Raw genomic sequence first — 15,381 nt, 5'->3', positions numbered from 1 at the left:
TGGCAACACGGGAAGGACTGCAGCGCTTCAGACTAGAAAACATTTGTTTTCTGAATAGAAAAACCAGACTATAATATTAATAGGTGGGGAATAACCAGTGAAGTAAACACAACAGAAACAACAACAACAAGAAGTACCTGAATCCACCACTAAATTCTAATAAACTATGTGAGATTAATGGCTCTGATAGCACCTCTAAGCAGACAGCATTGTTAAGATCATAAGGTTCTAAGACCAAAATGGCTAAATAAGTCTTGTTAAAAATTTCCAGATTTGTGTCAGAACTAAACGCTTCCTTTGAAGGTCACCCGACAAATTAATGTTGTGAAGATAAAAGAACACTTTCAGCTTACTTGTACAATTGTCATCACTCCGATAACAACTAATATCTTTCTCCTCCTTGCTCTGCTCTCGCTCTTCCTCCTCCTCTTTCTCCTGTTTCTGCTGCCCAGGTTGATATTCAAAAGCTTTTCTAATCACAGGCTTCAAGTCATCATCTTCCCCATCCATCTCACAGGTCGGTTCCAGCTGTGGCATGGGACGCTCTTCATCAGAGTTATCAAATGGCTCATTCAACACCTCTGTTGTTTCTGAAATGGTCTCTGTTGTAACACTGCTATTAATCCTTCTGCGTTTACGGCCCCTTTTCTTTTTCAGTATGAAAGGTCTCTGAAAAATAATGCCACAAATATAACTTTTACTACATTCCTGTTTGTTAGCTGACTCTGGACAGACATAAAAAAATTTCTGTAAAGCAAGTACACAATAATCTACTTACTCAATTAAAAAAAAAAAAATACCTTACCTTGATTCAAATTCAAATATAGACAAAATCTAAAAGTAAAATGTTTAAACAGTTAAAATCGGCACGTATGTATACATGCACACAAATCTTTCTGTAGGTGAAAGTTAAGACTAGAGTTTTCTTCACGTTGTAGTGACTTTTACCTTCTGTCAAATCATATTCATAGCAATATTATGTAAGTTGTACTTACACATTTTTCCTCCGTGGGTTTATAACTCCCCAACCACCTTCACAAGTATCAAAGTTTATTCTTCTACATTTCTCGTTACTGCTATTTTAGAAATAGTATGTATACAGAAAAATAGGTAACAGCAAAGGAAGTGCACTTTAAGCTTTACATGGGTCTCCACAATACACTAAAAGAATCCTACAGTTGGCTGCTATAAAGGAGATTCTACTCCAACAGTTTATATTTCTATTATTAGGCATTCTCACAGTTTTCTAGTTACTTTTCAAGTTTGCTCACCTAAAGTATAAGCAAAGGGACACTCCGGTTCCCTAATTCTCACCAGATACACCTAAACACATGTGCTACCGTGATGGCTTTAAAATTTTGGGATGCTTAGTTTACTAACTTACACCATTCATAGAGCTGATTTTTCAATAAAATTAAGAATTACGTAAACATTGCAATCACCAGAATTTAACATTTAAATCTCGACAATTAAAAGAATATGGGTTAAAAACTTCCTAGTTTGCTTTAACAGCATTTGCTTTTGAAAAACAGTATACTCCTTTTTCCTATATTAAAAACAAGAAAAAGGCAAACCCCACAAGCGGGACTCCATCTTAAAATGAGAAAAGGAAGAACCATTAAAATATTGAACCAATACCAATGCCAAACAGCAGAGGGCAATCACTAGTTTCAAAATTAACAGGAAATTCTGATTTTTTTGTGTCACCAGCATTTTAAGAGTTCTGTGAAGAATCCAGAAGATAAAAAAATTGGACAGAGGGTGGAAAAAGCAGACAGGCAAGTGTTCTGTGTCCAAACAGTACAGAAAGCATTAAAACAGTCTACCATACATTTATATAAAAAGCCCAGATTGTTATTTCGATAATAGCAATTTGATTTAAATCAGAGAGGAATGGCTATAAACAAAACCATTCAAGTAACACACCTTTCTTTTTATGGCCAGCGACTGTGGCTTTGTCAGCCGGGGAGGCGAACTCTGCTGATTCTCATCCCCGCCATCCTCCTCGCTGCTTTCCTTAGATTGCTCTGTGGATTGCCCTCGCTCCCCCACCACCGCCACACTTTCTGGAGATCGCAAATATTTATTTTTAGATTGTACTTTTGCAGGTGATTGCCTACTATTACTTCTCGTGGAGAATATTTCTTGCTCTTCCTTTTCCCAGCAGCTAGCTTGTTCCATCAGACGCTCAGCCTGAAGGGTTGAGGTTAAAATAATGGGTCACTGAAACAGCATTTACTTAGCCATATCCTTTACATTCAGCTAAAGAGTTACAATAAGTCAACCCTGATTAGCACTGCTGGCTAACCTAGCAACAACATTTCAGCTGAATCATCTAGTAGCTCCTTTACAACAGTTAGGATAACAAACCAAAGAAGATTGCATTTCATGGGATATTTAGCACTATTAATGATGCAGCGAATTGATTTAAGTCCTTTAGCACTACATTACATGCCCACTGACATGGATCACTTTGAGCAAGTTCATAACACAAAGAATCGATTGACACCGCAGCCCCTGAGCTCTGCACCAAATTTGATCTGATTACATGCTCTTCGACTACCTCGAGAGTGATAAATACAGCTCCATGACAAGTGAGTCCCGTTTTAAGTTCTCATATTCATCCCCCCAAAGTTACCACGTCTTACTGCACAGCTTCCAAAAATTGTGCTTTACAGTAATATCAGTACCCTCTGCCGTTAAGCAGGGGTCAAAGTTAAAACTGCTCTATTTAAGACAGCCTAACATTAAATATTCACAGTGATGAAATCCAAAGGAAGGGAAATTCAGAAGAAGTTTCTGCTATTACCTCCTTTTCTGCTTCTCTCTCTTCTTCAGAAACCGCAGCATTAGAAACTAACAAAGGAGTCCATCTCAAGCTTTCGGGATCTACTTCATTGATACGCGGATTTGCTTTCAGTTTCTCCATATGACTTGAAATCAGCTTTTCCCTTCTAATAATTACAAATCTACAATCCAATAAATAGTAATTTATTTTAGAAAGTGGTCATCTAAAACAGCTTTCCTACAGTTTGAATGCTTTTGCGCAATAACCTCTGAAAATGGATGGGTAAATAAATGGATACATCAAATTCAAAGTATCAGCTGACACACACAGATAACATGCTTACACTACTGACCGTTTACTAAGGGGAAGTAAGGAAACAACAGTTTATGCAGTGAAAGCTCAATACTGAGTATCACTAGGGCAACAGAGGAAAGTAACAGTTGTATAGTTGACTGCTCTAAACCCATGCAAGAGATCTACTGTTGGTATTTCAGCCATTGCCAGAACAATTCCCAATTTTAATATGACATACAAGCATAAACAGCGAAAACTGTGGATCATCAAGTAAAGAGGGAGAAAATCATTAATATTACAACTGAAGATAGATGAAACATTGGTTTTCTAATGGAGCATAAAAGTGTACCTTAGTCTTATGCTGATGCAGTAGAAAACAACTTTCTAATTACTATGAAAAGTAGTAGCATGTCTAAAGTAGATAAAGAAAGAATGTAATAGCAGAGTATGCTAATATACTAGCACATAGACCACCAAAGTCCCCTGTTACAAAGCACTATACAGTAACAACCAAAAATACGTTGTTTATTTAGCAAGGATTTCAAACGCTATAAAGAGTCAGGCAGGTTAAGTGACAACATTGCTTTTCACTGAGAAAATGCTTTAAAAAAAAAAATCAGATACAGGTGAACCCTTTTCACAGAATTGTGACTAACTCCTACTTCACTACATGTAAGAAAAATGAACAAAATGTAGGAAATCTTAAGAAGCCACACCCGATTCCCAAGTTAAGTGTCTGGTGGGAATTTCAAATTCTTTTCCTGGCTCAACCACTGACCCTCTGGATGCCTTTGGCCAGGTCAGTTCATGTCCCTGACTACACTTTATACATGACAAAAAACTAACTGACCTTGTTCATAAGGTATTTTGCATTCTGTAGATGAACAAAAAAAATACGTTATTTTGTAACTGGGTGTCAGTATACAGGGCCTATAACAGTTTGTGACAGGGCAGAAGCTGCATATAAGTAATGAACACATATTTGATTCTTCCTTAAAATGCATTTGTCCCATCAAGTTGTCCATAAATAAGCATCCCAGTAAGTTAGAAGTTTTAATGCAATGACAGCACTCCTCTTACTCCTAACACTATCCTGTAAAGCCAGTCTCCTTTTTGAAGGCTTGCATTTTCACCAGTTCAAAACTTAGTAGTTTTGAATACTAGTGCTCGTGTACGTACAGCTTACTGAGGCTGAGCTATTCCTGATCTTAATTTTATTTTTTGGCAACCCACTGTTTGTAAAGACAGTTGTGCTTAATTATAAAGTTTGTATGATTGGAATATCCAGAAAGAATTAAGAAGCTCTTTAGAAACACAAATACCATTGAAAGTCATTTATAGCATTTTACAGAAGGAAGAAAGAAAAAGTGCCAAACAACAAAACCAAACCACTTAAAATCTAAAGTATCTATCAAGATCATTCAGAAAGAAGATATTCACCAAATGAAACTCACCTTTCCGGTGCACTAATTTTCAACACCATTTGTAACATTTACCAGAAACTTGCATTCCCAGTACCTTGGCCAGGAGAACTTGATGTAGAGCTGCTGTGATCCCATGGCTTGTGCGAGTTCAGTAATGATTGCAAAAGAGGGTGTCGGAAGAGAGACTGCCACCCACGACCCCAAATTTCTCCCTCACTGGTATGCAAAGCAATAGTCGGGAACTGTACTTACGGAAGATGATACCGAATGAAACAAAATTCTTCACTGAAAATGTTTCAAGCTGGCTGCACCCTTCTAATAATCACTAACATGAAAGAGGATCCAAGACACCACCATTTGTTTGGGGAGAAAACCTCTTTATGTAAGACCCCATTAACAAGACCCAGCTGTACTGACTCAGTATGATGATTATCATTCATTTTCCAGTCAATTTTACACAGACATTTTCCACATCAACTGCTTTGTAAGTAAAGAAAATGTTTTGCCTTAGTATTTTTAATTTATCTTTTTTTAAAAAAATAGATTCACTGACCTATCTTCTCTTTTATCTATCATGCTATGTTGCTGCAGGGTTGTGGCAATATCATGTGGACACATTCCAGTAGCTCGACTCATTCCTTTGATGCTGATTTGTTTTTCATGGTGGCAGTTAAGATATTCTAATATGACACTTTTCCAGTAAGCCAAGTATGAGAGACGACCCAGATCAGACAATGGCTTTTCAGGAGATCCTGCTTGACCCTCTCTTCTAGAAAGTAAATAGCCTAGAAGAAAAAGAAACAGAATACCTTACTGAGGTAACAAAACTAAAGAATTGAACTACCCCTTAAGAAAGCTGATATTAACAGACAGATCAGCATGACTGACTGCATTATTGGTAACTCTTGCAATTAGAGAAATCCTTTCCACAAAAGAGAACTGTTTTCATAGTGGCATAGAAAAAGATTAAAACCTTGAAAGAGACTCAGATGTGATGAGATTCAAACATTGACCAACCCCCCCCTCCTAATCATAAAGCAAGGAGGAAATAATAAGCCAACACATTTCACAACAGGTCTCATCATCCATGGTCTCACTTAGAACTACAACTGTCCAGCCTTTTGAGAAACATTTATACCTGAGTTATATCACTGAAGCTAAGAATTTTCAGAAGAATCTCAAGAGGAAGTGTCATGGGTAAAATCAGTTAAGTCATTTTTCTTCAAGAAGCCCCAGGTGACATCAGTTTCTGATTAAACAGTTAGTTGTTGTATTTCAGAGGTGACATAATTCACAAGTGGAATTACTAGGAGAATTACATAGCAGAAATAATTAAAAAATAATCTCCCTTAATTCACATTTAAGAATATTCACAGAATTCCAGTCTGCAGTCTTCAAGACAGTAACCGATCAGCTACTATACAATACACTACCCTCATTTGATATTCTGTGTATGTTTTAAGTCCTTTTTAACTCTCTTCAGCTTTAAGAAGCTTTCACAATTTCAAGTAGAACCCATCTGCTTGGCAGTAACAGAAGTCTGGGTTTTGCCACCATTAAAACAATGCAGGATAAAAAAACCCAAAACATAACACAATTAATAAAACTTATCCTTTCACAGTAATTCATCCCTCCATGATAAATATTCTGCACTGTGCCTTTACCAACACTAGCAAAACACAAGCCTTGAACATCAGACTTACAAAAATGCTATTCCACCACAAGCATGGACATCATGCTTATAGAATTAGATTACTCAGTGTCATTTGGAATCCATCAACATATGCAGGTTTTTTCCCTTCCAATATTCTTTTTTTTTTTTTTTTTTTTTTCCCCAAGTTGGAAAATCCCTCCTTTTATTTTTCAAAGACTGCTTTAAAACATATCTGGTACAGCCACGTCACATTTGCTAAACAAATCCTCCTGACTTCTTCACATAGTTTCTCCTAATCAAGTTAGCTATAAATTAAAAGCATATGATTAACATCCAGCTTTGAGCGAAGCAGTGGCTGTTTCCTTATTTTCTTGTATGTCTACCTTATACAAACTGTATACACACAGACATCTAGTTTTGTTATAAATGCAAACACATGAAATGCACACACACATACATACCTGCATATTTACTCAGTCTGCAACAACGGTCCTCCCTTTTTTGGGGGCAATACAAAAGGTCCACAACAGAATTTGGAAAATACATATGCACTGGTCACCGTAACTAACCTCCAGTTTGCATCAAAATGTTTACACAGAAAAGCAGACTTCCTACTGCATTTCAAGCGATCAATAACACCACAGATACTGAAGTCAGTAGCGTACCCTTCATTGCTATCAGCACGATTTATAATAAAATGCCAGAGCTTCAGGAGGAATACCTTCCCACATCTGCCTACTACTACACAGCGCACAGATGCCTACGTAAAAGCCTGCCTGGTACTACTCAGTACATAAATTTATTCTGTTTTAAAGAAAAACTACCTTAAAAATTAAGAAAACAAAGATGTGTTAACATTTGAAGCTGCAGCATGTTAGATTTTTTTTATAACTAGATGATACATCTTAGTACTTAGGATTAAGATCTATCAAAAACACTTACTTACTAAATATTGACAGGAAAAGCCAAACTTCACAATCAAAACCACACTGCATCCTGAATCGTTTGAAGGTAAAGAACTACTGTTTCACTTCCAACTGCACGAAGATGATCTATAGTGTATAGCCTATTCTGCATAATTTTAGACAAAGCTTCACTTGTACCAAGAAAGAATTTTGAATGAGCTTGTTTAAAACATATAAAGCCAAGTTTTACACCAAGATGTCACTGCCAATAGAAAAACATGCAAAACGGTAGCAGTGCAGGTAGGGATACAAGTCTCAATGCAAGAAAAGAGAGGGAGAACCACCTAGATTTTTAAAAATAGATCTATGAGAGAACTCACAGTTGCTTTAAGTAACTTTACAGTTTAACCTACCAACTTCACAATAAAGAAAACTTTGGCACTAACAGAAAGCATTTGTAGGCTCTTTGCAAGACCCGGATTTCATTCTTGTATTTCACTATACTTTAAAATTACTTTGTCAAGAAGTCTTCCTCCTCTTCCATTTTCCTCATACATAACAGGGTTGTTAATAATATAACTATACTTTCTTGCTAATCATCTTATGAGGCTTAGTAAGAATCCACTATCAAGAGTTTGGAATCAGTTAGGCAACCACACGTAGCTTTAGTTTTACTAGTATATCCTTGCTCATCAGATACTTCCAGTGGCTGGGGACTTTGAGACAAGTTCTTAGTGGTCATTTCCACATATTTTTACTCTACGTGAAAGCAGTGAAACTTCACCTGCGTGGCAACTGCATCTGTCAGTATTCTTAACCCACCCTACAACATAACCTATGCTTATCCAAAATACTCACATTCTACAGGTTCAAAAATGTAAATCAAAGGTAACAGTCTCCGTTACATGTAACGAGCACTGAATGGAAAGTTTCTCTTAACAGATTCTGTGATTTGAATGACATCTATTAAATTTAACTTACCAAAGAGACGCCAAATAATTGATCTAAGTTGCAGGTAAATAAAAAACACTGATCTTGGTAGTTCGTGTATCTATCCTGAAGCATCTGAAATGAGTACAATATGCCCCTGTTAAACAGATACCTCCAGTGTCATTGTGTCTACCTAATCTTAATAACGGACAGCCTCAAAGTGGAAACTTGAAAGAAACTTTCTTAAAACTATAACCCCTGATATCAGACTATGAACATCAGTAACATTCAGAGAACAAAGTACAGCTCCTCTCCACCCCCCCACCCCCTCTGACAGTCAGACATGACTAGTATGTTACACAAAAACCCACCCACAACAAAATATAAGACCTAATCTAGAAGAACAAAGAGTTGTCTATTTTATCTTCTGGGCATATGAGTGATGGTATCACAAAATTAAACAGCCAAATACGATTAATGATTTTTATTTCTGGCATTATCTGCAGCCTTTATAGTGAAGCAACATGGCACATGCAACTTACAGCCTTTGATTTTTGTCATGCAAATCTCCCCAGGACCACTAAGGTTTTATCTTCAAGATTTAACACAATTAGAAGAAATTCAATTTGAGAAAGGGGAAGTTAATATAAAGATACATATATTTTTATGCCTTCAACACAATTTTAGGAGGTAATCGGACGTTAAAACATACATTTAAAGAAATTAACTCGTGCTGTATCTTGTTTTAATCTATAGCATTCCTAGTCTGTAACTCCCCTGAAATAGCTACAGCAGAGCCCACAACATACTATTGTTAAAACAGTAACTTTAATACATCCATGTCAGTCTCCAGAAACTGACAGTTAGTTAACTGCTGGTTTTGTTATGCTCAGTTCTGTCTCTTAAAACAAATTAAACAGCATGAGATCAGGAGTCCAGTTTGACAGTAGCATGTTCTGACAGTGGTCAACATAAAAATCCAAGGGACAGACTAAAACAGGCAACCATCTTGTGAAACTCCCATGCAAACAAAATTCCTCTGGCTCTCTCCAAACAAATGGAACCCGCCAGATGTGTATCAGCCTTCCACTTCTGGCATTTTCTAATAACTTTGTAGGATTTGTTAAGTATCACTGTCTTTTGCAAGCAGCACAGAGTCCATCTTCCTCCTCCATTCACTGCACTTACTTACGTGTTCACTAGTGCTGGTCTTTATTGTCATGCCCACTAATATGCCTGGTACTGACATGAAGTGAACCTACTTGTCTCTCCCCAAAAATCTTCTAAAAATTGGGATCATATCAGCCCCCTTTCAGTCCTATGGCACAAAAGCAGTGTTACGCATACTTCAAGTTTCAAACTGCCATAAGCAGCTATTTCATTATTGTCTGTTTTTATCTCCAAATGCCTGAGACACATCCTTCTTTCCTTGCCAGATACACTTCCAAACTTCACTACTTCAGCTTTCTAATATTAAACGTTAATCAATCCAGTTTCCAATAAGGCAGATGATACAATTTAGCTTGAGACAGTTGAATTGAATGTTGTTAACTACAGAAGAAAGAGAGACTTGTCCCTTTGCTTTTAACATGGTAGCCACAGCGGGCTAGCCCTCACAGGTTTAAGACAGGTGCAGATTACAGAGGCCAGTATCAGAGGCAAGACACTAAACAAATTAACTGGTATACTGAGAAAGACCCAAGTGAACAAACTAGAATTGACAAAAGGAAATTAAATTAAGTTTGAAGATCTTCTTTAAGGACTCTTGAATGACAGAACTTGTGTGCTCTCTACACATGCTTTATATCCCATGGCAACTAATAAATCCATTTATCATTTCATTTCTGATGAATGGTCGAAGAAAAAAGTTCTAACTAAAGAAGTTCAGATTCTTTGAGTCTGTTTAATACTGACCACAACCATTAAAAAGCTATTTGGTTTTCAAGTAAGCCGAGTAATTTAAGTAAACCACCAAACCAAAAATCCCAGTCTTGTCCTCCCTTCCCTCCAGTCCATTTGTGACCTGGATGTAGGTGTCTGAATTACACTTGTCTGTATCCACACCAGAGTGCATGGCCACACTGTGGCTCAGTTACACACAGAAGTAACTATGTGTGGTAGGCATATTACACAAGACTGAATGAACACTTCATTAGTGGTTTCCTATTCACCTGAGAGGCAAGAGAACTTTGCTAATATGAAGGTTCTGAACAAGTATTTTTGATATAATTACATTTACTATTTCTATTTTAAAAAAACCATTATATTCTGGAACAACCCTAGAAATGCTATACTGTGCTGGTTTCAGCTGGGATAGAGTTAATTTTCTTCTTTGTAGCTGCTGCAGTGCTGTGCTTTGGATTTGGTGTGAGAACAATGTTAGTAATACACTGATGTTTTTAGTTGTTGCTGGGTGATGTTTCTACTAAATCAAGGACTTTTTGGTTTCTTGGGCCCTGCCAGCAAAAGGGCTGGAAGGGCACGGGAAATTGGGAGGGCACAGAGCCAGGACAGGTGACCTGAACTAGCCAAAGGGATATTCTGCCCCATATAACATCATGCTGAGTATATAAACTGGGGGAAGAAGGAGGAAGGGGGACACATCTGACATTATAGCACTTGTCTTCCCGAGTAACTGCTACATGTGATGGAGCCCTGCTTTCCTGGGGATGGCTGAAGACCTGCTTGCCGATGGGAAGTAGTGAATTAATTCCTTGGTTTGCTTTGCTTGCATGCACGGCTTTTGCTTTATCTATCAAATTGTTCTCATCTCAACCCTTGAGTTTTACATTCCCTTCCGATACTCCTCCCCATCCCTCTGGGTGAGGGGGAGTGAGCGAGCAGCTGTGAGGTGCTTGGTTGCTGGCCAGGGTTAAACCATGAGAGTTTTTGGCACCCAATGTGGGGCTTGAAGGGTTCGAGGTAACAACAGATTTGATTGGAACGTGCTAGGTAGCTAGGTAGCTGTTATTGCTGTTTAGCTATGAAGGGATAGGTTTCTGTGCTTACCATGGGGCTTGCTTGCCTTATTGTATATTCATCTAGTGCTTGTTAGTGGCTGCTTCTTGCCTTTGCTGCTTGCTGTACTGCTTATCATCTTACTGTGCTGTGCCCGGGAACATTCTGATAACAGCCATGGTGATGTGGCGGGGGTGGCAGGTGGCCAGCGCACAGCTGCTGTTCCTGTGCTGCTGTACTGGACAGGCTGGAAATCCAGTGTGAACTCGAGTCAAAGGGACTGTGACCTGTGGATGAGTCAACATAGGAGCAGAACACCCCAAAGCCCCTGTGGCCATGAATAAGCTCATGCCCAAGCAGGTGTATATTGGAGCGTCTGTGGTCATGGGTGTCTGTGCTGCAGCAGGTATGCCTCTGAAGGGATTGTGGCCCAAGGACAAGTCTACGCTGCAGCAGGTACACCTCGAAGCATCTCTGGCTGCGCATGAGGCTGTGCTGGAGCGCCTCAAAGTGTATGGCCATGGATAAGCCCGTGACAGATCAGGTACGGCCCTGAAGGGATTGTGGCCAGGGATAAGGCCGTGCTGGAGCTGATTTACCTCCGAAGGGACAGTGGCTGTGGATAAGGCCATGCTGGACCAGGGCTATGGTCATGGCCCATGGATAAGGCCATGTTGGAACAGGGGCACCTCGAAGTGACTGTGGCTGTCACAGCAAAACAAAAAAGCAAACTTAAAACGGTTCCAAACTTGTTCAAGCCTTGCCTGCACAGAAAGCCCATTTTAAAAACAGGTTTCAACTCACAAACAGGAATGACATCGCTTATAACAACTGTCAGGTTGTCAGCTCTCACAGAGTCATGAAACAGCTACTGAGCTGCTACAACATACAGCATGTCATAATAAGGTAAACTGTCACCAGCTTCAGTTCGCCTACGAGGCATGTCATCTGTATGTACTGGCATTCAGCAGCTCAGTTGTAAATGGCTTAACTGCCTGTGAATCAAGGAGAGGACAGAAAACAAAGACAGAAGCACTGTTGCCATTCTAAGGGACACGCTTGGTCTCTAGCCATGTACTAAGGCCACTGCAATCAAATTAATTTGCCAAAATTGCCGTCAACGCACAACTAAACTCCGTTTTATCTTTCTGAACCTGTTCAGCTACACTAACAACAGAAACACATCACCAATCCAGTAAATAGGCTTGAAGAAAGCTGCCAGCGTTGCGTACCACATCATCAATTCCAGGTCAAAATGCACCTATGCAACACAGTACTTAAAATGACAGCCTGCTGACAGCATTTCACTTCCAAACTTCCTGAAGTTTACTTTCAAATAAGTTCTCCTACCACGAGCCAATCTAATGCTAACAGCAGAAGTTTCAGAAGACAGCATATGTAGTAGTATCTGTAGACAGAAGTTATACAGATCCAGAACCATCTCGGTGTTTGTTACATGAACTTATACAAAGCCAAATGCTCTATCATCTTCCTCATATCACGATGATACAAATCCATTTATTTCACCCATTGTTGTAGTTGTCCACTCTTCCTTGTCCTTTTTGAAGATGCACGTAACATTTGCCACCTTTCAGTTTGAGGATGCTCCCCAATTGCCATTACTTCTCAAAGATGATAAGGAGAGCTCTCGCAACCATGTCAGCCAGTTCCCTTGTGTGAATCTCACCTGGTCCTATGAGTCTGTGCATGTCCGTTTTACTTAAGTACTCTGTAACTTGATCTTCCTCTACCACGGATGGCATCTCTCTCTGCTCCTTAATTTCTGCCACACCTGAGAACAGGCCCTGTCAGTGAAAGCCAAGGCAAAGAAAGTACTGAGTACCTCAGATCCCTTCCGAGATCCCGACCGCGCCCCCATGCTGTCACTCGATGCCTACTCCATTCAGCAGCAGGGCGATATTCTGCTTACTCTTCCTATGGCTGTCCACATACTTGTAAGAGCTCTCCTCTTACTCTCCACATCCCTCACTTTCAACTCCAACCAAACTTTGGCTTAATTCCATTCCTGCACATGCGGGCTATACCAGTGCCTTTGGCAGACTTTGTTTTTGCTCAGATCAGGAGGTTCTCCTAGCAGCCTTACTGTCGTGCCCGCTATCTTCATTAACATTAGAACGAGTCTCTTCCACAGTTTTGAGGAAACTGTCTCTGGAGAACGACATGTACCACGCTGTTCTGCCCTTCACAGCAGCCCCTAACAGGACACCACTTACTAGTTCTCTAAACAAGGTAAAATTCTGGGCTTTAGTCTGCTAGTTGCCCTCCTCACTTCCCTCAGGATCTCAAACCCTACTATCTCATACATGCTATAGCCTGGGCTGCCACTGACTGTTACCTGCCCGACCAATTCCTCTTTAGTTTCAAGAAGCAGATCCAGCAGAGCATTTGCCCTAGCTAGTCATTCCAAAATCTGTGTCAAAATACTGTCCCAAACACTCTGCAGAAATCTGCTGGATTATTGCTTTTATCCTGCTATGCTTCCCCCTTCCAGCACGGTGTTTCCAAGTAGTCCTTGAGAACAAGGGCCTTCCACTAGCTGATGTCATCCACCTGTTTGGAAGGTTCATCCTCTTCCCTTTTTGATCAGGTTGTCTATAACAAATGCCCACCACAGTACTCAGGATTGCTGATGTGTCCTCTGATTCCGAGGCATACAGATGTGACAGGCCTATCACCCTTCCCGTAGCAGAGCTCCATGCTTCCAAGTCATTCCCTTGTACAGAGCACAACCTCCACTCCTTGGCTTCCCTGCCCTGTCCTTCCTGAAGAGACTATTATCCATCTACTGCAGCAGCCCAGCCTTCTGAGCTACCCCACTGCATCTCTGTAACCCCAACGAGATGACAGCTCTGTGACAGAGCACAGTCTTCTAATTCCTCCTCTCTCTTCAGGACTTGAGCAACTGGAATAGTGGGATCTCAAATGCAGTGCGAGAGGGCCCCCCTTCCTTGTCCACCCCAATCATACTGTCTCTTGCAAAACCCACTCTCCAAGAAGCTCAAGACCTGGATGGCTGCTTAGTCCCCTAGAAGTTCTGTCCAAGTTAGTTTCTGATGTGCCAGTGCAGCCATTCCAACTGGTGCCTGTGACACATCACCATCATGGTTGTATCAACTCCAAACAGCTCTCTGGACCTTCAGTTCTGGGCCAACTGTTCCATTCAACTGCCAGGTTTGCATGTCTTGGTCACTGGTGCTATCCATGGGTTTGCTAAATCAGAAGCTGGACATAAGTCTATGCCTCACTTCAAGACTTCCTACTTGACAAGCAACTTCACCTGCTGCCTTTCAGCTTCCAAATATAGTTCAGTCACCTTCCGACATAAGGATCCATCTACATGCTCCCTCCCATGCTGTGCTCCAAAATATTCACGCTGAATTAGGAACCAAGTTAGTTGTACACAAACTTATTTCTCCTTAACCACTATCACACGGTTCTAAAAAAATGCAGTTCCATTTCCTACCATTTAGTATGAATAATGCTCAGTACAAGAAGCTAACCTAAATATTCTATCATATCTTACAGTTTACTGAGTTTACAGCAAAAGTCACTGCATTTGTTATGTTTTTTCTACTGTTACAAAAAAGTGGGAAAGTATTTTAAACAAGTATGGGTCTCCATTAACTGTTAAGATTGACAATTTTAAGAAGCCTCACCAAGAAGCAAATGTATTCTCTTACTATTTAGGATTCATCTTGGAGAGCACTTCTATGATCTTCTGTCCAGGCAAAGGCTGGGGAACATTCAACACTTTTGTGTTTTCTGTATTAACATTGTAGATGTGTTTCTACCCATTTTAAATACTGTTTTCCTATCAGGCAGTACTATATCCAGTATGAATATGCCCACTAAAGTATAAAAACTCGCAGCTGTTTAAATAACATGACAAACTCAGAGGTATTCCAACCAATCACTTGGGCCAGAACAATTACATAATAAACAGGAACATCTGGACCTCAAACGCACGGTGCATCTCAGCACCAGCTCTACAGATTAACTGCACTGCAAATCAGAACAACAACACATGCCTTTAAGCATTTGGATCCTATCTGTTACTCAGCTCATCACGTTATGCACTTAAGCAATCAGCAGTGAAGTCCTCTGCTCTGGTCTTACCTGCCAGTGAAGTCAGATCAAACGCATCACCACCAACCAGAGCTGCTGGAGGACAGCAGAGGGAGAGGAACAGTGTACTGATGTCATGAAAATGGGAATCAAATAGGAGTAGGTTGCTTAGATCATAACAACAGGTTTTAGTCTACTGATCTTTCCCCAATTTTAGACCGAAAGAAGCCTTCACAGCAGAAGTCCATTTAGAAACATACACGCTACACCAGTAAAATGAAAAAATAACACTGTGTTAGCATTCTGGACTTCAGTCTCATTTGCAAGGACAATAGCTTTCCC

The 15,381-nt window shown here is 39.9% G+C and overlaps 1 protein-coding gene across 8 annotated transcripts in view; it reads right to left on the bottom strand.

Moving 5' to 3' along the window:
• Nucleotides 1-15,381, bottom strand: part of KAT6B (lysine acetyltransferase 6B) — a 145,376-nt gene that overhangs the window by 5,462 nt on the left and 124,533 nt on the right. For all 8 annotated transcript variants that reach the window (XM_080403181.1, XM_080403185.1, XM_080403186.1 and 5 more), the window contains 4 exons: nt 5,060-5,291; nt 2,810-2,969; nt 1,927-2,193; nt 354-669 (listed from right to left, as the gene is read on the bottom strand). In XM_080403181.1, the coding sequence (XP_080259307.1) occupies nt 354-669; nt 1,927-2,193; nt 2,810-2,969; nt 5,060-5,291 (975 nt within the window). The remainder of the gene's footprint in view (nt 1-353; nt 670-1,926; nt 2,194-2,809; nt 2,970-5,059; nt 5,292-15,381) is intronic.

Source organism: Falco punctatus (genome assembly GCF_963210335.1).
Source record: "Falco punctatus genome assembly, chromosome: 9".
NCBI classification, from domain to species: domain Eukaryota; kingdom Metazoa; phylum Chordata; class Aves; order Falconiformes; family Falconidae; genus Falco; species Falco punctatus.
The sequence above is the reverse complement of the archived record's forward strand: the minus strand, read 5'-3'. Positions and strand labels throughout refer to the sequence as shown.